Raw genomic sequence first — 24,055 nt, 5'->3', positions numbered from 1 at the left:
ACATTGGTTAATTGGTTTAGGATTCTCGTACCACATGTTCAATCATCAAATTTAGGCATAAAGTTTTGGAAAAGGAAACCAAAGTAAAATATACTAAAAAATCTTGAAGTTGGACTTAACTTCAAAAGGAATCAATTTTTGAGGTCCCTAGGAAGACTAGAGAGAAGACATTAAAACAAGCCTTAGAAAAGGTTTCAAAGTCAGATTTTTGCAAAGTCAGTTGAACAAGAATTAATAAAGTATTGATGTACAACTTTTAACTTAAACGTGGAAAATAAGAATCAATAAAAGACAATGACAATCTAAATAGAGAAACACCTCGATGGACAAATTAAACTAAATTTAATAAATCAATATAGAATGAAAAACTTGATACAATAGAAAAAAGTAACAAGCCATTTTGTCCTCTTCCCCGTGCCAAGACTTCCCCTGTTGTGGTCTGTGGCTAGGAGGTTGCGGAAAATGTGAGTTTTATCAATGTCGTGCTTTGGTTTGCATATTTATTGGGATTTGGCCTTCTCTTCTGAACCTTCATAGCTGGGTGAGTGACTCCTGGAAACCTTTAGTTGCTCATTGCATTGAGCTTTTTCCTTGAGCTAAAGGATTTTTCATTGCTTCTTTTAATTCTACTCTTGATCGAGATTTGGTTTTGGGTAAGTTGTGGGCTTGGGGAGATCACTCTCTTTCTATTAAGCCCTGGACAACTTCCTTCAACCCCCTTATCGAACCTCTTACTGTTCGTCCGGTTTGGGTCCGCCTCCCTAATCTTCCCCTCCATTTCTGGGAGTCTTCTTGTTTTGAGGCCATCGGTAACTCCATTGGCAACTTCTTGAAAGTTGATGATGCCACGACCTCCATAGATCATTCAACCTTTTCCCGTCTGTTAATCGATATTGACATATCTCTGCCCCTTCCTAGAAATGTAATTTTGATGGTTGGGGATAGACCATGGACTCAATCAGTGGATTATGAGGGTCTCCCCTTTCGTTGCCGAAGATGCTTCTTAATAGGTCACTTAGCTTTGGATTGTTCTCTCTCTCGCCGTGGAGGTGTTGCAACATTTGATAGTTAATGCTTTTGAGTCTGCAACTATTGACTACTCTCCCGAGGATGATGTCTCCTCCTAAGATGAGGTTCCCCTTACTACTGATGAAGCCTTTGTTGATGTTATTGTTGTCGTGGACTCTTTTGCCCCTTTGTCTCCAACTTTTGTTGCTCCTGCTCCACTGCCTCGCTCTTCTTTTGGTGACTCTACTCTTGTTGTTCTACAATAACAGTGTTGTTGTTTTGCAACATCAGTCCAGCAGTGACTCTGTGGGGTCCCCCTGCCTGATTTTTCTTTGAATGTTCCTAATAATAGTGTTGTTTGGACGGTTGTTTGTCTTAGGCGGAAGGGAAAATATGCCTCCCTTTCCCAACCCCCTCTTTGTCAAGATTTGGGTGTTTCTCCCCACTCTTGAGTTGGGGTGGGTTGTTGCAAGTTTGACAGAGGTTTTGTTGTCTGATTTGTTAGTTTGGGGTTTGTACCCTTGTTTGGTATGTTTGTCGCCTTTGGACTGTTTTTTAAATTTTTGATAGCCTTTGGCTATGTAAAGGGTTAGCGCCCTAGTTAACGCTTCTTTTCTAATAAAAAACAAAATCTTAAGATTTAAACTTTGACAAGGTTAAAATTAACTAAAATTAAAAAAAAAAAAACATGAAAATCAAATTTAATCATAATTGTAAATGAGAAAATTTATGAATGTTAACCATCATCAAAGAAATAATTGTATTTGTTTATTTTCAATTGAAAAGGGCTCAAGTATAGATTAGTAGGGAAATGTTGTGGTCATTAAAAAAAATATAAATTCAATTATTAATAAGAGATAATCATTTGTATTTATCATTTGCAAGCAAACGACTTGACATGTGGTGAAGCATCACTAAAGTCATGATGAAGAATCATTAAAGTCATTGGTCATCTTGAACCTTTACCAAGAGCTTAAATGTCATCATATCATGTGGGACAAAGCCATGAAGCTTCATGGCTCACTAAAGAACCAGCATCAAATGTTAAGGAACAATATTCATATAGCATAGAAGTATAAGATAGTGGAGATATACCGTCATAAAGCACATCATCATCATCACAAATGAAGGTAGCTCACGCTAAGCACTAAATGAAGACCCATCATAAGATGTCACATTAAGAGAACATGAAACAAATAATGTAAAGGTAAGTCTAGTATCACAAATCTCAATGACATCATGAATTACTAAAGAATGTGCACCCTCCTCAAATAGAACATCATCCTTAAATGTATAAAATAAGTATACACTAAAATAAATAGCTAGTTCACTACATAGGCAATGTAGCATCATCATAATTCATGGAAGGATAATTAGTGACATTAATATGAGGAAGTGGGAGATCAAATGGTGAGGGAAAGGTATGAAATATAGAAAGATTCAATTTTAAACAAAATATATCAATGTAACACAAGGGAGAGTATCCAAACTTTAACCAAATTTAAAATGTAGAGATAGTAATCAATAATATCAAAAGTGAAAATAAGAAATAGAAAGGAGGTCAAATTTTTTAGAGGTTTGATTGTTGAGTTCACCAAAAATTATGAGAAAATAAAAAACATTTTTTACATGGATCTTAAAATAAATCAATTATAAACCATTGATAAACATCCTAAGAATAAAAAGTTTGGATTGGAATAATAAAATAGAATTCATTACAAAATCTAAATAAGTTAAATGTAGTTCTTAACCCTCAATTCAATGTAGAATAAAACTGTGTGGGGGAAAAAGTGACACTAAGCAAACATGCCCTAATCTCACTTTCAATCACACACTTGTGGAATACGAAAGAGCCTAGAGGTATCACACAATTGGCTACTTCTTTTTGTGGAAGAGAGAGCCACGGGCTACCTATTAGGATTTCTATTCCTTTGTTGCAAATGATAGATAGAATGATGCAAGTTCAACTATTAACCCTAAAGTGTAAGTATGAACTAGTAACTTTGAGCACAAGATTGTAGAATTGGGATTTAATGATGAACAATTGTAAGGATAAGAGGAGAAATGTAAATGTGTACCTTGAATGGATTTGATTCTGCAAGATCTGCCACTGAAGCCGGAAGCCTGAAATACTGAAGCTGCTACCTCTAAAACTACCAAAATTCACTGAAACGGACAAGGACCAGGGCGCCCAGCGCCCCTGTCCCAAGGACCAGGGCGCCCCACGCCCCTGTCCTAGCTTTCTGGGTTGGAATTTGGTGTGAAGTTCTGTCTCGGTCCGCTTCCGTCGGATCTGCAACTTGCGGCGTCGTCCGAATCCGGAAATCTGCACTTATATCTGAAAAGGGTTGTTGGGCGGCTATATAGGGTTTTGCCTTAGTCAAACCCCCGCTTTGGTGATTTCCACCTCCACGAATAGCCAAGTTGTATTGTAAAAGTAGTGTGTGTGCAGATCTTGTGTGTGTGCAAGATCCTAAAATGCAAGTAAGCAAACTAGAGCAACCTAGAAAGTAAACCCTAATTGCTTGTAAATGATAATGTAAATGCTCCAAATCAAGATGCAAAGTGATCTAAAGAAAGAATACAAATGATATAATGAGGCTTATGCAAAGACATGAAAACAACATGAAATCATACCCAACCCCAAGGGAGGGGTACAAGCCAATCTTCAGTCGGTAATCCCCTATTACTCTTCAATGCCTTCAAAGCCCTAAATGGATGAATGAAATTGATAGATGCTTGATGGATGGATGTTGAATGTTGTTGAAGTCTTCAAAGATCTGCTCTTTCGCTGCATAGAAGGTCCTTGAAACCAAAATTCTGATCCTTTCAAATGAAGAAAGAGAGCTCTTATATATGAAACCCTAGGTCTTAATTTCAACTTTTGGCCGACCTAGAGATTGAATCTCCCGCCAATTTCTTGGGGTTAAGCTTTATTTTATGATTGGATCGCGCTCCTAAAATTTCGGGAAAAATGTCCGGGACCATGTGCAAGCCGAGCACCATGGTCCCGACAACTTTTCACCAAATTTTTCAGGGTCGTCGGATATGATGATTTTAGAGAGAATCCCGAAGTTACAGGTGATTTCGAGATGTTTTGACTCCCGAAATCAAGCCCCCAAGTTCAAAATAGGACCTAATTAGGGTTTTAGATTAAATGATGTATTGGAAGAATAAAATGAAAGAGGCACACTTTAATGAAAAGGGCCCAACTTTATGATATGGGAGATGATAAAATAGAACTTTAGACCTAATTAATTTAATTAATTAAGTGCTAAAGGGGAAATGCAAAATGCAAAATGCAAAATGTGTCAAGGCGGATGCTAAACTAGGTGTGAAATTGTACCACCCTATCAAGTGCGTACAATTTACGACGCTACAAAAACTTCATTATTTGATTCATTCGTGTATCATCGAATCAGAGTATCTATCAAGTGCATCAAAATCAATAAAGAAACACTTGTCAAAGTTATTACCAAAGATGCAAATTTGTCCAGCATAACTATGGAATTGATCCTATCATTGCAATTTTGGTCCTTTTGTGCAAAATTTCTAACTTTAAAGAATGAAACATATTCACCTCACTTTTTAAACCTACATAAAAACTACTTGATTGTATCATCAAGAATATATACATGGGAGAGAGATTTCCTCCCATGTGTCAAAGCTGACAAGATTACCAAGTTGATTTTGAAAATGGTCAAAGACAACAAACAATCATACAATGTCCTAAAATATTAATGCAATGCTAATGAAACTAAAGTATTCATTCCATAGATTAGTTTAATGTTGTAACTTAAGTAAGGTTAGCCTTTAAAGACAACTCCAAAGGTACATATGTTAAATACTTTAAATTGACACAACAACAAAATTGAAAGGTCACAAGTGGACCCAAAGATTGAACATGAATTTAAAAAAAAAAAAAATTATATAAATTGTATAAGCGATCTAAAAAAGATTAGAGAAAAATATAAATAAAGTTAGGGACCATTTTTTAGCAAAAATCATACCATTTATACACTTTTCGTTGTATAAAAAATAGTGTAATTGTCAATAGACCCTTGATCTGGTGGTGAAATTGAATGGTTCTTTTGAGCCCACCCGAAATCAAATCTTGCTAGATACAAGGCTCTGACATCATAAGAGATGGCAGCATAATCATACCCCAACTTTATAAATAAAAAATATTCTGTTTAAAAAAAAACCTAATCAAAATAAATAAAAACAAACAAACAAAATTATCAAAAGAAAAAAGAAACATTTTACGTTTAACTTTAGGTTCTCAAAAGGATTGGCCTGAGCAGATTATGCATCCTATAAAGACCTGTTGTAAGACATTTTACTCAAATATGGTAGCTCCAAACCACAAATAGTATAATTTCGTCCTATTTATTTATTTGGCCAAAAACTGCTCAAAATTCATTAATAATTGTTCCAATGTAATTAAATATCATCCAACGTATATCCTTCGTGTGCTCAAATGACGAGAGCCCCATATAAATAAAGTTGCCTACACGCTTAAGCCAAAAAGACAGGTGCCCCCTGCATATGGTTTTAAAAATAAAAAAAATAAAAGCTTGTTTGTGTGATTTACAACAATTTTGTTTATGGAATTCTGGATATCCATGCCACGGAAATATAAACCAAAGCAATATCATTGTGTAATTTGAATTGCAAGACAAAAATTTGTGTCTATAAATCAAAACAATGTTATAGTGTAATTTGAATTGCAAGACGAAAATTTGTGTGTGTATGCTTCTGGATTTGATTATGTGAGTTTTTTTGCATCAACATTTAGTATCATTCTGTGATCCATCATCAGGATGATAGTATCCTGATGATGGATTTCTACCATCGTCCTGATGATGGATCAGGAGTGATCCGAAACGTTGATGCAAAAAAACTCACACAATCAAATCCAAAAGCATACACAAACAGACTAATGGATTGTGAAAACCTACTGACATTGAAAAATTTCCCTACAAGAAAAAAATAGATACTGAAATCAGGAAAAAGTAAATTCTCCTACAAGGAAAAAATAATTCCTGAAATCAGAAAAATGTTTCACTTACAAAATTGCTTAAACCCAATATCCAAATGTAACCAGTTTTTGGTGACAGAATTATTGTTCCTATTATCAGATTTCCACAAATCATGCTAATATCTTAGTTGCTTCTGAATTTGATTGTGTACTTTTTTGCATCAAAAAAATCACACAAACAAATCCAGAAACAACTAAGATGTGACAGAATTATTGTTCCTATTAAGATTTCCACAATCCATGCTAATATCTTAGTTGCTTCTGAATTTGATTGTGTACTTTTTGCATTAAAAAATTCAGAGAGTCAAATTCAAAAGCAACTTAGATATCATTGTTCCTGCTATACACATATCAAGATGGTTCTCATGAAATAAATAAAAATAAAAAGATGCAAATAGTTAATTTACAAAACTATATTTCTTAGCAGTCCACAATCCACGATCTCAAAAAAAAAATATAGTTTCACCATATTTGCATGTTTGGTAAATAATAGTTCAATTTTTTTTCAATATTCTCGTCCAATAGGTATACTCTTGGAGTGTTCAAATGCAATTGCTTAATTTGAATGGCAAGAAAAAGCCACATACAAGTAAAGCTCTGCATCTAATCATTGAAGCAGAAAAGTAGTTCCCCCTGAACTTGGTCCAAATAAGAAAAATATGTTGCTCAAATCCAATACCGGAATGCAATCTATGTGATCTACAACAGTTTTGGTGAAAGAATTCTGGATAACCATGCCACAGAAATATCATGTTTCACCTGAAATAAGTAAAACAATCAGTTAAACCAATAAAAAGCATCTTCTTCAGCATCAATCACCATCAAATTTGTTTGAATCTGCTTTGACGTGTTTTCGCCAAACAGCAGCCACAAAAATTTGTGGTAACCTCAAGTTCAGCAACATGAGGTTTACAAAATTCAAAATTTGGCAAGTGACAGCACATGTAAAGATTTACTTCCAAATATTCATATTCGTAGAGGGGTATTTCAGGGTGATTCCTTAACAAAATAATCTGACTTGCCATCCACCATATACCGTGAATCCATCTGGAATGGATAAACTAAATACCTTCACATCAAGTGAAGTCAGCCACATACAGTAATGTCGCTATTGAACAGCACCATGAAGACCATGCAATTTTTTGTTTCATCAAAACTTTAAAGTCCAACACCATCCACTGATTCTTTTTCCCAGTTAAATATGATTCAGAAAGACTTCAAGTAAAATCAATCTATAAAAAAATTATTTCGCAGAATTAACTGCTACTCTGCCATCTGATAGAGCAATTGTCATTGCTACCCTCTCATCTGGCAATGCAGTTGTCCCAGTTTCATAAACAGTGCTTCCAATTCTAGTTGGAGGCCAGTAGCGGAGTACAGATCTTCCCAGGATATTCTTCACAGGAAGCGGCCCCCTGAAAGATAAAAGGAAATAATATTGAAAAAACAGTTTGGAGTCGCACATCCTGATCCTCAATGAGAAAGAAGCGATGAATGAGAATTGAAAGAAAAGAAATTTTGCAAGACTTTACAAACTAAATTAGTTGTTGCAACTTCTAGCACTATATTTGATAAATATGGGATGTGGCAAAATAGAGATTGACAGATAAAAGGCACCTTAACATGGAAAAATTAATTAATTTCATTGGAGAGATGAGTTAAACTTATATAGCATGAGAACATACCAAACATGAGAGTCGTAGCTGTTGTTGCGGTTGTCACCCATTACAAAAACATAGCCTTCAGGGACAATCTGCATAGATAGAAATATTTATCTTCTTTAGCAACATATCATCACAAATTTACAATAGTTGTGGTTATTTGCAACTCTTCTCGACAACATTCCAGAAAAGTTTCTTAGTCAAAGTACTACTAAATGCAAACAATAACTAGTTAAAATGAAATCAAAGACTGCAAACGTATTATATTGATATAAATATAATATCAACTCCCAAAGCATCTCATTTAAATTTTAAAATACATGAGATATAAATAAAAATATGGTAGACCAGTAAGAGAAACTAGTTGCTGATAATGAGCTCAAATTCAACTCGAAGATATTATATTGATAAAGAAACAAGAAACTTCAGCAGCTCACCCATTTCGAATTGAATCACCCTCCACAATGCAATCACATAAATGCCTACAATTTAGACATAACATCTGTTCCCTTAAAGTAAAAGTGGCATTAAACGCAAATGTCCTAGATTATAAACCAAGGGGAATCAGAGCCCCATATGCCTGTTAGGGAGTTTGACCCAGGGTAGCCATCATTAAGAAATGACATTTAAACAGCTTAAGGAAAGATGACCATGGCTTTTGCTGTCAAGAACCCATTTAACTTCTAAATAGGACAAAGGTATCATCAAAGTAATCACCCCGAGAAATGCTGCTACCAAAAATTACAAGTATGCCCAGCTTCACAGTAAAGGCTATATTTAGACTCCAATTCAAATATCCTTCGATAACAAATATAAGACTTAAGCTATCCCATATAATCATATTTAAAGACATATTTCCAATAAGCATACTAAGCTAGAATTCAAAATCTTCATAGGGGAAGAAAGTCATTCTAGAAACCTCCATAATGCTTTAGGTTTAGAGGGGACCACTCTAAGCATTGTTCCCTTCAACGGGACTGCATATGCATTGACACTGTCTATATGAATGACTACAAATCCATTGAATCCTTCCATGACCAGCGTTGAGGTTTCATAATTCAATAGCTGTTTTTCAAAAAAATTGCGAATGCTACACAAATGTCGTCAAGGAATAGTCAATCATGACCAGTATTGAGGTTTCATAATCCAATAACTGTTTTCAAACTTTTTATAAATGTTACACAAATGTCATCAAGGAACAGTCAATCATGACCAGTACGTATACCATTCATTCTCATGACCAGCGTTGAGGTTTCATAATTCAATAGCTATTTTTCAAAAAAATTGTGAATGCTACACAAATGTCATCAAGGAATAGTCAATCATGACCAGTATTGAGGTTTCATAATTCGATAACTGTTTTCAAACTTTTTATAAATGTTACACAAATGTCATCAAGGAACAGTCAATCATGACCAGTACGTATACCATTCATTCTCATGATAGATGGGTTCATGTCAACCACTACTCATGAAACATGGGTCAATGAGTTTGACTCAAAAACTACAGAGTCAAATTCTGGTAGCAAACTCAAAAACTACAGAGTTGAATTCTGGTAGCAATATCATAATTTGACTTGCTGTGGAAAATATCTTCTAGTTAGCAATCAATGAGCTAAAAGGGTTCTATAATGAATGTTTCATAAGGCACAACACTTGCTGAAGGTTTTGCAAATGGGGTAGCAGGCTAAATGCGCTTAAACTTGGAGGAAACTCCATGCTTAAGCACGCTTGAGTTGGAGTAGTACTGGGATGGATGACCTCCCAGAAAGGCCCAATGCTTCACCTCTATGAGCATCACCTCGATACAATAAATGCTAAATGTACCGTTCATTCTCATTAGAGATGGGTTCTTGTGAACCACTACTCATGAAACATGGGTCAATGAATTTGACTCAAAAAATACACAATTAAATCCTGATAGCAATATCATAATTCCATAGCTGTTTCCAAACATTTTGTGAATGCTACACAAATATCATCAATAGAAGGAATAGTCAATCAGAGAGGAGTACGAGAAATAAGTGAATTATTTCTCCAACAATGATAAAACATAAAACTAACCACCTGTCTCCAACTGTTCAACCTAGCTATCAATAACATTTTACCCGATGAAAATAAAATCCTCCAAGGATGGATTCATGGTCATGGTGCCATGTAAGTTACCCCTGGTTATATGTGTTAAATCTACAGCATGAATGAATGGTAAGGCAATAGCTCAGCTGATGGCATACATTCCATACAACATAAAGCATCACGTGACATTTTAGAAGTACGCCACAAACAAAACATGTAAATCACAGCTCCTCAGCAATGTTAAAAGTGCTCTCTGCAAGTCAAAATCAGGTTCCTCAAAAAACTTCATCCCAATCCATTTCTTAGAAATTGTAATTTTTGAAACACTATGAAAGAGTGACAGACACATACACGAACTATGTAATTTAAAGAAAAATTAAAAAATCAATTAAATTTTTCACTATCCAAAAGAAGGATCATAATCTAAGAGCACACAAAGAAAAAATTCATCTACAATTGCCTCCACTCAGCTCAAGAGCATTTTTCCTTTCCCTTCAAAGTTCAGAAATGAAAAGTGAGATAGCACAAAGACAATACCACCGGACGCATCTCGTATGCAGGTGGCTCAAGGATAAAATCTTCATTTTGGACAGCACCATTGACCACTAGCTTGCCATTGCGAACCTGCGTTGGAAATAAGAACAAAAGAGCAATATGAGAATAATGACTCAAAACAAAAGAGGTGTTGCAAGTTTTAACATAATAATAGATCTTTATAGGATGCATACCACAGAAAAGCGGCCAAACAAGCAATACAGTTACAGAAATTTAACTTATTGACAAGTTATCGATGAAAAGATTTTGGGCAGCCAAAGTTGCAATATTTTGACACACTTTCGCCTTTCAGATTTTATGTAAGGTGTGAGAATGTCAAGGTTGCTTAGTTTTATAAAAGCAAAAAAGTATAACCTAGTCAGAAATTTATATAACTAAATCAAAGAACTCCCTAAATCATTTCCAGCCTATAAAACAGAGACTCCATATATTCTAAAAAAAGGGCCTTCCATTCTCATCTCCTCGATATTTGAATGCTCCTTGTAAAAGCCTCTGATGAACACCCTCCCATGAGACGATCACTCGTTGAAATTCCTTTCTTAATTGCAAAAGACACTCATATTCCCTGGAAGAAGGGACTGCTTTCTCAATTTTAAAACATAACTCAAATTTCCCAAATGATTCACATTGAAATTTTGATTTCCCTGTTTTGAGAAGTTGCAGCAACCCACAGCCTTCTATCAAAAGGGGTTCCCACCAACCAAGATCAAGTACTTTACAATGCCGTTCAAGAACTGGGCAGATTTTTTGAATTTATAAACAGATGGATTCCTGGCCTATGTTGTACAGCTTGCCACTTATAGCTATGAATTGAATCTATACCTAGACTGCATTCCAACAGAAATTAACTTAGTTCCAGGTACTCAAAAAATTATGGCATACATCAACAGGGAGCTTTTATGCTTTATTTAAAGGTAGATCTATTTTTGCATTATTAAATTTGTCACATTGCATGATTATCCTAATGAGTCTTACAATGCAAAATTTTCAAATGATCATCACCATACAATTAGCACATTTTAATAAATGGGTTACACTTCTTCACCTGTTGCATTTCCCAGAAGTATCAGACTATGCTCAGCTGCCTTACCTTGCAAGAGATATTTTCGAAGAAGAATTGATGACAATTAAAAGGTGTAGTTTAGAATTTATAGCAAGGATAAAGGAGTCAGAAAAGGAGCAATATGAATTATTTTGTGAATATAATAATCTTGAACAAGAATCAATGGAACTTAAAATACACAATGAGGAACTACAAGAAAATTTGAATTCACTTATTGAGTTGGCTAATAAGCTGATAGAAGGTGTGGAAAATAAGATGAACATGATTGAAGAAGAAAAATGTTTAGAGAAGGATGATGTATTAAAATTGAAAGAAGAAAATAATCAATTGGATCAAAATTGCTTGCAACATGTCAAAAGGAAAATCAATGCCTAAGGTATAAGCCTACACTATGTAATACCTCGTGATACAAATGATTTGTATTTTTCGTTTAATGAATCATTTGACAAATATGATATGGCTAAAACTTCTTCTGATAAAAAGTATAAGGTTGAAGATAATGATGATTTTGAATCTACAAGTCTTGATAGTTATGATGATAATGCCAAAGGATATTCTCCAAATAATGTTGATTTTAAGAAAATGGGATGAATAGGATATATAAGAACAGTTTATAAAAAGCCTATTTAACAAACAATGAAGTACCTAGAAATGGAAAAGAAGATGATGTTACAAGTACACCAAGTTCTAACAAATTTATTCAAGAAACATAATGTTCTCATTGTTATAGAAAAGGACATGCTAAAAAAATATGTTGAGATCTTCATCCTTGTAGTATTTATGAACTAAAGGATCATTTTGAAAAAATGTGTTGGAATAAAAAATGGAAAAAGCAATGTATAAAAACAAAGTGTGGATGGATTGATAGACCTAATTGGAAAAAAATAACATATATGTTTAAGAGGTACTGCAAGCATAGCTATTCTTATGTGAAAGAATGATAGCAATCAAGAAAAAGTTACATGTTTGAGTAGAGATAGAGAGCACCAAGGTGAGTGTTGCTAAGCATGCCAAGGGGATGCTGCTGAAAAGAAGAGGTAAACAATAAGGGTAAGATTACCATGGAAACATGTCACAAAAACAAATAGGATTGCTACAAAGAAAGAAAGGTAATCATGTAGGATAAAAGTGGTTTCATTAAGTTGTCTCGAGGCCAAGACAATGTTTTAGGCCTAGAGAAAATGTTGGCAAGATAGGGCTGTAAGGCACCACAAATGTCACTTGGGTCATTTCTAAACCCATATATCCATTATATACCACTTAAATAGACTTAGAAAACCTATAATATGCCTAAATAAGCTACAAAAGAGTAAAATATTATAGAAAAAAAGGCAAATTCATGAAAATAACATGATTAAGAGTTATTATAAAAGGATGTGATGGAAAGGCATTATGAAAAGGCATAAAGAGGCTATATAAAGAAGGGAAGTGCGAGATATGAGTGTGGAATAGTGTACAATAATATGAAATAAATAAATGTGAGGATAAGGAAGTGTGAGAGATATGTGATATATATTTATAACTTTATATGGATGAAGAATAACGAATGAATTATAAGACATGTAGGACATTAAAACATATGAATATATGATGAACTAAATTTATTATAAATTGATTCATACTTGTTGCATATAAGAATCAGCATATCTATCTAACCTCCCTTTTTATTGCATCACACCAAGGTTACTTACATATAACAGAATATTAAACCTTAGACTCTAATCAAGATTTTCCTAGATTTCATTTTGAACCTAGGGACAAAGTCATACCTCCTAATAATTAAAAAGAAAAATCTCCAAAACTCTAAAAAAACATGAACTGATGCCCAGCACAAAGAAATTTGCCCACGAACCAGAAACCCTCAAAACCCTAAAAAAGCCTTCAAAAAAGCAAAATCGTTTTTTTTTTTAAAAACAATTAAAAAAAATCTGGAAAATATTCCAGAAAGAAGGGCATGAATTTTTTATTAAAAAATTCGCCAAACTTTAAAGAATCCCATCGACCCGCTCTAATACCATGAAAAATAAATTAAATGAATGATTCAATAATCGGATGATTACATTGAACGATATACACACGTATATATAGAGGCTACAAGACGATGTTCTATAATTAGAACATAACGTTAAAGTAAAAGATTAAAGAGCTAAAAGCTAAATTAAGCTTAAAAGCTAATTAATTAAAAAAAAAAAGCTAAATGCTAAATAAAGCTTAAAAGCTAATTAACTAAAAAGCTAAATGCCCATTAAACAAGGAACTAAATATAAGTGACTAAAATATAATTAAATATTCTAATAAAAATGATATCAGTGAATTTCTCAATCATATTATATTTATCGCACACTGTACGGTTTGCATGATATAAGTGATTCTATACAACTGAATGTAGGAAGAGCTGAAGAAGAACTAAGGGTGCCACCACCTGCTAAGTAGAAGAGCATGGTACTCAAGGTTAAAAAAAGGGACAAAATAAGATTTGTGTTCTTCATTCTTCATCTTCATAGAATATGCTCACATTTACAATCTAAACAATAACAAAGCTATAGCATGATTTTAAGCGAATAATAAACGCTAGAGATGTTATAATACATGCTACACAAATAAGTGCCAAAATAAGAATTGCACGAACAAAAAAAAGAAATAATGATGATGCATAATTAGTTTTTCTAAATTTGGCAATGCTAATAGACTTACTTCAACAATATCTCCCGATTTTGCTACAATTCTTTTAATAAAAACATCACCGGAAGTGTATCCTTTCTCCTGCAGAGAGAATTGAAATCACAAGGATAACTAAAATTATTCAATCGGGAAATTTACTCAAATTCACAAAAAAAAGTACACATGGCAATCAAAGGCCCCCAAAGAAAACAAAATATTACCTGCAAAGCTGGGGGAGCCTTGAAGATCACTATATCAGCCACCTCTGGCTTTCTAAAATAATAAGAGAGCTGCAACATTGAAGATACAGCAAAATCTATAATATTTAGCGATGGTCTTCAAAAATCATTTTAATGCTCAGAGGAACATAAAGCAGGAAATGATTGCCTTTGTTCCTTTTTACATAAGACTAAAAAAATTATCAGATGTTGCACAATCTAGAAGCACAAAAAATCTTTCTTTACCTTTATCCAAATTCAACCACGTGTAACGACTAAAAAGTTTAAGGACCAACACAAAATTTGGAATGTCCAAAGGCATAGGTTATCTGGCATTCAATTATCGTTTAAGGCATTTATGTGTGGGATGTTTCAGTCTCAATTTGGAGCTTATAGCCAAACAATAAATTTCAAGCAACCCACAGAACAACAAGCGGAATTAAGAACCTGATCCACGCTTACCCAAAACAAATCATAAGAACATTATCCAAACCTTACCCAAAACAATCCTTAAGACGGCGCTCCAAACCTTAAAAAAACAAAACTTAAAAGAACCTTAAGAAAACAAAACTTAAAGAACTTGATTCCAAACCTGTCCAAAACAAACCTTACAAAAGTGATCCACAAGCCTATCCAAACCAAACCAAACCTTATAAGCATGATGGACAAACCTTCAGTAGATTATTCAAGACTATCCAAAATAAACCTTGTCAACATAATCCAAACCTACTCAAAACAAATGAACCTTATAAACACAATCCAAAACTACTCAAAACAAATGTTAAGAACGTAATAATACAGGCTTACCCAAAACAAATCTTCAAAAATTTATCCAAGTCTACCCACAACAAACCTTAGAAAGATGATTCATGCATACCCAAAACAAACCTAAGATGTAATCCAAGCCTACCCAAAACAAACCTTAAGAACGTAATCCAAGCACTTCCCGCTAAGAGTTAATCGCAGCTAATAACGTTGCCCAGAGATAACCAAGCATTGCAAAATTTGAGTTCTGAAAAATTCAAGAATGTAAAAAGCATATTTATATACAAAAGCTAAAAATACACTGTCAAAATTAATAGATGTAACCAACTTTTTTTAAAGTAGGCGTAGGAAGTGCCCAATGCTTTAGAGAATTCTACCATTGTAAGAAGTGCCCAATGCTTTAGAGAATTTCACCATTAAATAAATAAGCTTCCAGAGGTTAATTAGCCCACTAGTTAAAAAGTACCTTTTCTGCAACAATCCGGTCTCCGACATCGAAGGTGGGATACATAGACAAGGAAGGAATGAATCTGGGCTCTGCTATAAACGACCTGAAAATCACCGAAATAACAACCGCTGCTATAACAGTCTTGGCATCGTCAGCGCTGAACTGTACCCAATCAGGCAGCCACCTGATTTTCTCACTACTTTTCTTTGCGCCTTTTGAAAGCTTGGGTGCTTCATTTTCCAGCAGAGGTTTGGTTTCTACATCCCCTCCCCCATGATCCTCGTTACTGAGGCTATTCCTTGCAGTATTCCGTTTTCTCACAGAACCCTGAAAATATTCGCTGCAGGGAAGCCACTTCATGCCCTGTAGAAACGGCAAGATGGGTGAAGTGTTGACCTTGAACATAGAGGCTCCCCCCATCGAGGAAATTCCACAAACCCCAACCATAGACACCCTAGAATCTGATGTAAAAACCCTTGAAACCCCTCTTTTGATGTAGTTATTTGTGGAAGCTTTTAGCTGCCCCTGAACAAAAGAAGCCCCCGAATTCTGTGACTCTGACTTCCATGAAGGGCAGTAATGGAGCTTGCACTCCCTCAAAACCGCCGCTGCTTTCCTTGTCCAGAAGCATTTGTATGAATTGCACCTTTTATCACGGGAATAAGATAAATTAGCCCCGCCCTTCTGCTGGAATCCGCATGCACCGGATAGAGAGGCAGCGACCCAGGCAGCAGGGCAAGTTATAGTCAATTGAACGGCCATACCTGTGTATTTGCTAATCAAGTTGAACAATCGATACAGTGTTTTGTTTGGGCCTAGCAATACAGTGCCAGTGTAGCCAGAGTTTAGCACGCCATTGATAAATAATTTATCGCCAAATCCTTTTCTAAATCTGTGAATTGGGTCTCCTTGTTCTTCCGGTCAGAGAGCCCTCAAACAAATTTGACCAAAAAATGAATTAGAATTTCACAAAAAAGGCAATTGGGTTCAAAACTTTAGCAAAACTCTCGGCAACGTGAAAGTTTTGCAGAGATTCAGAGCAGCCACAGCTCTCTTATCTCTCCGGCTTAGAGCAAAATTGTAGTGAGCCGTCTGAGAGTTGAATTCGGATTTTAAAGGCAGTAGTGAATTTCATTTGGATTTATTTCACGTTAATTCGACGTTGTTTCGGTTAATTCCAACTTCCTCCCGGTTTCTTATTTTTCTATTATTGTTGTTTCTTGCACTTCAATATACTCCATTTCATTTCCGCGAAGCTGCATCTCACTATGGATTCCATTTAATATTTCAAGCAGCTAGTCAATGTTATCTCTATTTTAATTTGTGCTAGAGTTGATATAGATAAATCTGAAATTGTGATTTTAAGTTTTCAATTGTTTAGATCATCATTTGATCTTGTGGAAGAATTTTAAGTTCTCAATTTTTTTTAGATCATTGTTTGGTCTAGTAGACTTAATGAAATTCTTTATTCTAAGTTTTAAAGAATAGTTCTGGATCACTCACTGTTTGGTTCTCGTTTTGTCCCTTGAACATTATATATTTTTTCTGAGTTTTCGGTTCTTTACATTACTGACGTCATTAAAATTCATTCATTCATCCGACAAAGATTCTTTGATTAGTTTCATATATTGTGGGAAAATTCACTAGATTCGTTAAAAAAATTTCTTGTAAGTTGGGAGTTCTTTAGATCATCATTTTGTCTCTTGGACATCATTAAAAATTTATTTTTTGAAGTTCTCACTTGTTTAGATCACTAACGTCATTAAATTCTTTCATTCATTCACCCGACAAAGATTCTTTGATTAGTTCCATATGTTGTGGAAAAAATCACAAGATTTTTACATTTACCTATATATTAAAATCTCGTGGATGTCATTAAAATTCTATGTATTGTGGGAAAATTCAAGAGAGTTTTACATTTACCTATACATATTAAAAAACTATATTAAATATGTGAGAGAAAATAATTGCTAACTATAATTAAACTCTATTTCTAACCCTAAATGAACCTTAACGCTAACCTTGATCCTAACACTCTTTGAACTCAAACTTTAAATTTAACCCCAAGCTTTACTTTTAACTTTACCTAGGGTTCAATTTGACTTAGGATTTAAGGGTACCCATTGTGGTTTAGTTATAGTTTGGTTTTAATTAGGGTTAGAGTTGGTATTTAATTATCATTCAAGTAGGGTTACAATTTATTAGTAGTTTATAATTACAGTCGAGTTTAATTAAGCATGAGGTTCAATTAGAGTACAATTAGAATCATGGTTAAGGGTAGAGATCAATTAGTGTTAAGATATAATTGAGGGTATGATTTAATGATTATTATTTTAGAAATGGGGTTTTAAAAATTTTAAATCAAATTTTTAAAGATAAATTTATAATTTTCTATAAAATTATTAAGGTTAAATTGATTCAAATTAAATTTACTATAAGTTTAATTATTAAATAAATTTATTGATGTTAAATTTTATTTCTTTTTAATTAATTTCTTACATGTAGTTGCAAATGCTACTATCTTATATATGAACTTTTTAAAGCATACATATGATAATGGCATACATATTTGTAACATGTAAAAGATTTTCATTTTACTTTGATATAGAAATTTGTCCAAAAATAAATAAAAAGTTTTATATTTCATTTAATACAAGATTTTCTTATTAAATATAATAATGTAAAGAAAGATAAGTTTTGTGTACACATACACATATTCATTTAGCATAAGAATTGTTATTAAATATGATAATGTAAAAAAAAAAAAGTTTCTTTTACGTGTTATGTATGTATTGATGGATGGATGAATGGATGGAGATATCAATTGTTAGATGTCTTTGCACATTTTTAATTAAATAAATTTATATATTTACACTAATTTAAAATACACATAATATTATATTTTACTTCCTCATTTAAAACTATCATAGATTAGTTTATATTGAAATTTGTATAATTATAAGCATTATTTTAAATAGTTTAAATTAATATTAAGAATTTTTTTCCTTCACAATAATTATATGATTATTATTTTTAATAACAATCTAAACTAATAAGTAGATGCACATAAATAGATACATGGATAGATAAGAAAAGAATTAAGGACTATTTATTTAAGAATTATATGTTATTTTAGATATGATATAATTTGAATTCTACATTATGTTCTACATATTAATGTGAAATTCAAGTTTGTAGCTCTAATTCTTTTTTACAAGCACAAACATATTTAACCTAGTATAATGCACACTCATTATTGTAAAGATTAGAAAGAGCAGAGAAAACAATAACAGAAACAGAAAAGCAATAAGAAGAGACAACACACGATTTATCGTGGTTCGGCAAATATGCCTACATCCACGCTCAAAGCAAGGAATAACTTCTATTAATCAACTCTCAATACCATTACATACATGACTGCACTCAGTCATTTATACAATCACATTCAAATGTGAAATGAATAGTTTGGGGAAGTCGAATGGTCATGTGACCGTTGGGCTTCACATCCCAACAATTATTTCTAATTCACCTAATGATCTACATTTTATGAAAACCTAAGTGAGATATCTAATTGACAATGTTTGTGTTCTCCTATGTTGGCCCTTGCATTGGGTCACATTTTATTTTTATTTTTTGTTGAAGATACCCCCAAGGGGGTCCCCTTCAACTAAGAACCAAGGTCTGAGGGGTATCCATTTTGTCAAAATTCTTTCGGGGAACGATCCCGGCCTCATCCCTTATGGTGTGAGGGCCTTGCACTTAGCAAGACTTAATCCCTAATTAGCTCATTTAGAATCTTTCAACTTGTCTCCAATATGTATGCACTTGATAATGTATTGCTTTATATATGAATTCTCAAGGGTGCATGTACTCTTGAATGCAAGAATGAGAGGATTGTAGAGTGAGTGCACCAAGATGGTGTGCAAAAAGGGGGGGTATAAGTGGACACCTTTTTTTTTTTTTTTTCCTGAAATCAGCTAAACATGAACTTGAAGGAGCAATTTAAGACTCATCCACTCAAAATATGAAAATACTCAAAGAACAAAGATTGTAGTACTCTGGATCTAGTTTCCCAACTACTAATTTTTTTCAAAATTGGATAAGATTAAAGGGGTCAAATCTTTTGTGCATGAAAAATAGTTCCTCATTTATTTTTTTAAACATAATGTAGTGTATGGCGTGCGCATCAAAAAAAGTCATAGTTAGATTTATTATTTTGAAAAATACTTTGGTAGAAAGATAGCTAAGAGTGAGCACTAGAAGTTGTGTATATTTTTGTAATTTTTTGTTGACTATTTTTTTTTAATGATTTTTTGAAATGGGCACATCCTGAAAATTAGATGCATGTTTGTGCGCGAAGCATAACTTGCGTCAAAATAATAAAAAATGCAAATTTATTTTTTTAAAGTGTAAATAATCAAGTGCACTACAATAATATATAATTTGTTTTAAATTTGGATAAGTATATCAAAATTTATTAAAAAAATGGTACACATACATACGTCTATGAGAACTATGGAGATAGGAGTAAAAAAAAAACTTCAATTTCTTAATGTCCAAACTTTTTAAAAAATTATATGGTTAGAAAGCTCAGAAGATGTGTGAAATTATGGTGGTAATTTTACAAATACCTAGTTGATGAAGTGTAAACCTGATGACGACGAAGTTGAGAAACCAATTTGAAAAAATGAAACACGTAAAAAAGGAGGGAAATGGAGGGAAATCAACCTCCCAAGCCTCAGCCTTGTCATCCAAGGCTACCAAGGAGCCTAAACGCGAACGAGTTTTTCAAAATAAAAGCATGAACGGGTTTCTTAAAATAAAAGCATGAATGGGATTTCAAATATAAGAGCCCATTCGCGTTTTTAATACCAAAACCTATACGAGTTATGTTGACATAAAAATATTCCAATATATACAAATAGATATGTATGTGTATAATGTGTGTATATATGTATATAACGCGTCTATGTCTATATGTATATAATATGTGTATGTATATGTATATAATATGTGTATGTATATATGTATATATGTACATATATGTATGTAGTACATGCATATATATTGTCTCACAATATCTTAGTAGATTGTATCCCCACCCTCTCTAAATCTCTCTCTCTATCCTTCTCTCTCTCCCTTAGGACCCCACATGACCCCTAACAACACCATATAAGGTCCCTTAGCACTCCATATGACCCCTTAGGACCATATGATTCCCTAAGGGGTCATATGATGTTCTAACACATGTGTGGCCCCATTAGGACCCCACATGGCGCCCAACGACACCATATGGCCCCTTAGGACCATATGATTTTGTAAGGGGTCATATGGTGTTCTAATACATGTGTGGCCCCTTAGGACCCCACATGACCCCTAACGACATCATATGACTCCTTAGCACACCATATGACCCCTCGGGAGCATATGATGTCCTAAGGGGTCATCTGGTGTTGTAACACATGTGTTGTTATGGGACTTTTTCCTGTGAAAGAATTTTTAATAAAAGATTATATATTTCACAGAAATTAAAAAATATTATTATAATGAAAGGGTGTGATTTTTGGTAAACACCCTTGTGAAATTATATAAACCTATGGATTAATAGAGAACATGCATATGGGAGAAGAAGAGAAGAGAAGGATAAATTAAAGGAAGCACAAGAGAGGGGATAGTTAAGGTCTAGTGGGTGGGCAGTGGGCATTGGAGAAGGGGCATATAGTGTGTGTCCAACCTAGAGTACAGCATACATCCGGGAGTGTCCTGGCCAGGGCTGTGTTTATTTCATGCCGTGAAGGCATGTGGGGTTCTATGTAAGAACCGTGTTTATTTCATGTCGTGAAGGCATGTGGGGTTATGTGTAAGAATCGTGTCCTCCTCAAGTGCTCCCTTGCCTGGAAACCCTATACCTATAACTAATCCTCTGCGTGCAGGAAAGCAGCTCTCCCTGATTTACAGATATGTATTAATCATTTCATATTGTCATTGCCCTAATATTTCATTGCTACAAATTATTATCTCAATATTTTATTATTGATTATTGATGTATATACCTTTCTTCTAAATTATTTAGTTAAGTAAACTTAATATTAGATTTATTTAATCCACTGTAAATACTAAATTAATCATAGGGGAAAAGGTACCATTACATTTTGGTATCAGAGCCTCAACGTTCTTTACTCTACTAGTTATTAGTTTTGGGTTACTGTTCTCAAAAATTGAGTAGCTCTAAAACCTTGTATTCTTTGTAGATTATTGACAATGGGTGTTGCTCTTGTTATTACGAAGTGCAATAGGGAATTAATTGCCGAATACAACCATAGTTGCTAGGTTTGATTAGGTTGGGGCATGAATCATTGTACATAGATTATTTGAAAACCAATTCTAGATAAAAAAAATTCTTGTCCAATGTTAGTGGCAAATATCAATTTCAATGTGTTTGATGTGACATTCGCCCTCAACCATAACCACATAGTCATTTTCACATACAATTTCCATTTTGGTGAGATGATAACTTTTTGAGGTGATTTGTTAAACGGTTCAAGTACCTTGTCTCTTTTTTTTCGCTTGCCAAGGTTAAAATAAATCTATCATCTAGTTTCAAGGGGTTATTCCCTAAATCTCACTAGAAATGTTCTTTAATGCATATGCACTTCTATTGGAATAAACTTGAACGATTTATATTTTGTAGTCAAGGATATAAGTCATACTCAAAGTAATCAATGAGTTATTCTTATCCAACATAGTTTATCTATATTGGGATCTTATTAGCTATAAAATTAAAAAGGATTATAAAAATTAAAACCTTGAGTTTTTGTATCTAGGAAGTTGACAAGTGTTTTTTAAAGGGTATTTATAATCCATACATTGTTAGAAAAATAAAAATAAAAATAAAATATCGCATCTAGATTTACTTAAGTCTGACCTAGGTTGCATTGTGGGCCCATAACCCATAGGTCCTAAGATCATTTTTAAAATTGGTAAAATACTTTAGCTACTAGAATATGCTAGTTAAATAATACAATGGCTAAAAAGTTTCAGAACTAAAATGTTCTTATTACACTTAGACATGGGGACATGTACAAATTTTATAGGGAGAGAAACCACCTCTAAAATAATATATGTGGGATAGATTTATCAAATATATTTAGAACTTCATTTAATGATATGCATTTTGAAGATTTTATAGTAGCAACAATATTAAGCAATAATAATGGATAGGTTAGCTACATATATATTAGGTGCATTGTATTCAACATAAATATTGTTTTAGGTTGGTGTTAATAATTTCACTTAATATTAGAAATGTGTTTTATCGAGGGTTCGTATGATCTCAAGTGGGTAAACAAACCTCCAAATGCATATTACATTATATTTTTGAACATATGGCTAGGTAAATTTAAAATCCTTATCCTCCACTATTTTGTCTTATATCTCTTGTAATCCATGTTATATATAATCTAATAGTTTCCAATTCTATTTCATGGAAAGTTTTCCTACATAATTATAATTGTGAGTGGACCATTACTACTTGATCAAATGATCATTTTTATTAAATAATTCTTCATTTTTTTTCAAGGAAACACTAGACCAATTTTTTATGAAGTTCTCAATGCACGCTAATAGTTACCTTTGTTCTATTAGTGTTGAGATGCCTAGCAATATTACCATGTTTTATTTCATTGTACCTTGTTATTGGACTTGATCAACCCAATAACCTTGTACATGTGCTTTATTTTATAGTAAAAGAGGATGCTCATGTAGTCCAGAATACATGAATATCATCTTGGCATGTGTGTCGAATATAAAGATTACACTTGTCTAAATTATGAGTGACCATATATAGGACATCCATGATGAGTGTTGTGTGACCACGTGATAATAAGTTTATAAAAAGAAGAGGAGTTGAATAAATGAGTAAAGTGGTCAAGTTAAAAATATAGGAGATGAAAATATAGGAGTTAAAAAAAACTCATGATATGTTTCATAAGACATGTATGAAAATTTGTCATAATTTTAATTAGAAATATGATTATTGAACTTCTGAATTTCGTTGAATCAAAAGATATAGATGGAGTAAAATATAACATGTAATTATAATGGAGTATACAAATATTCAATATTAGTAATTTTATTTATTAATCATGCTTTATTTTGAGTTGTGATGCAGATGCATCTCCTACTATTGAGGACAATAGCTAAATTACAGGGAGAGAAATGTTATGGGACTTTTTCCCGTGAAATAATTTTTAATAAAACAATATATAAATCAAAGAAATTAAAAAATATTATTATAATGAAAGGGTGTGATTTTTGGTAAACACCCTTGTGAAATTATATAAACCTATGGATTAATAGAGAACGTGCATATGGGAGAAGAAGAGAAGAGAAGGATAAATTAAAGGAAGCACAAGAGAGGGGATAGTTAAGGTCTAGTGGGTGGGCAGTGGGCATTGGAGAAGGGGCATACAGTGTGTGTCCAACCCGGAGTACAACGTACATCCGGGAGTGTCCTAGCCAGGATTGTGTTTATTTCATGTCGTGAAGGCATGTGGGGTTA

At 33.4% G+C, this 24,055-nt stretch overlaps 1 protein-coding gene across 1 annotated transcript; it reads right to left on the bottom strand.

The window, feature by feature from the left end:
- Positions 1-6,492: 6,492 nt before the first annotated feature.
- On the bottom strand, positions 6,493-16,587 carry LOC131050110 (chloroplast processing peptidase). Its single transcript, XM_057984267.2, has 6 exons — positions 15,514-16,587; positions 14,286-14,354; positions 14,098-14,166; positions 10,323-10,409; positions 7,735-7,802; positions 6,493-7,464 (listed from the first exon to the last, which is right to left on the bottom strand). Exons 1-6 carry the CDS (start codon positions 16,255-16,257, stop codon positions 7,293-7,295), a joined length of 1,209 nt encoding a protein of 402 aa, XP_057840250.2. The 5' UTR covers positions 16,258-16,587; the 3' UTR covers positions 6,493-7,292.
- Between the last annotated feature and the right edge of the window lie 7,468 nt (positions 16,588-24,055).

The sequence above is a fragment of the Cryptomeria japonica genome, chromosome 9 (genome assembly GCF_030272615.1).
Source record: "Cryptomeria japonica chromosome 9, Sugi_1.0, whole genome shotgun sequence".
Lineage (NCBI taxonomy): Eukaryota > Viridiplantae > Streptophyta > Pinopsida > Cupressales > Cupressaceae > Cryptomeria > Cryptomeria japonica.
Note: the sequence above shows the minus strand (reverse complement) of the source record. Positions and strands in the feature narration are given on the sequence as shown.

What these genes read in the sequence shown, in the direction of transcription:
- LOC131050110 (XM_057984267.2), bottom strand. Translation starts at nt 16,257, where the DNA reads ATGGCCGTTCAATTGACTATAACTTGCCCTGCTGCCTGGGTCGCTGCC. An exon ending in ACCGGATTGTTGCAGAAAAG is followed by an intron (nt 14,355 to 15,513) that starts GTACTTTTTAAC and finishes TCAATGTTGCAG; the next exon opens with CTCTCTTATTATTTTAGAAA. An exon ending in AATCGGGAGATATTGTTGAA is followed by an intron (nt 10,410 to 14,097) that starts GTAAGTCTATTA and finishes TTTCCAACGCAG; the next exon opens with GTTCGCAATGGCAAGCTAGT.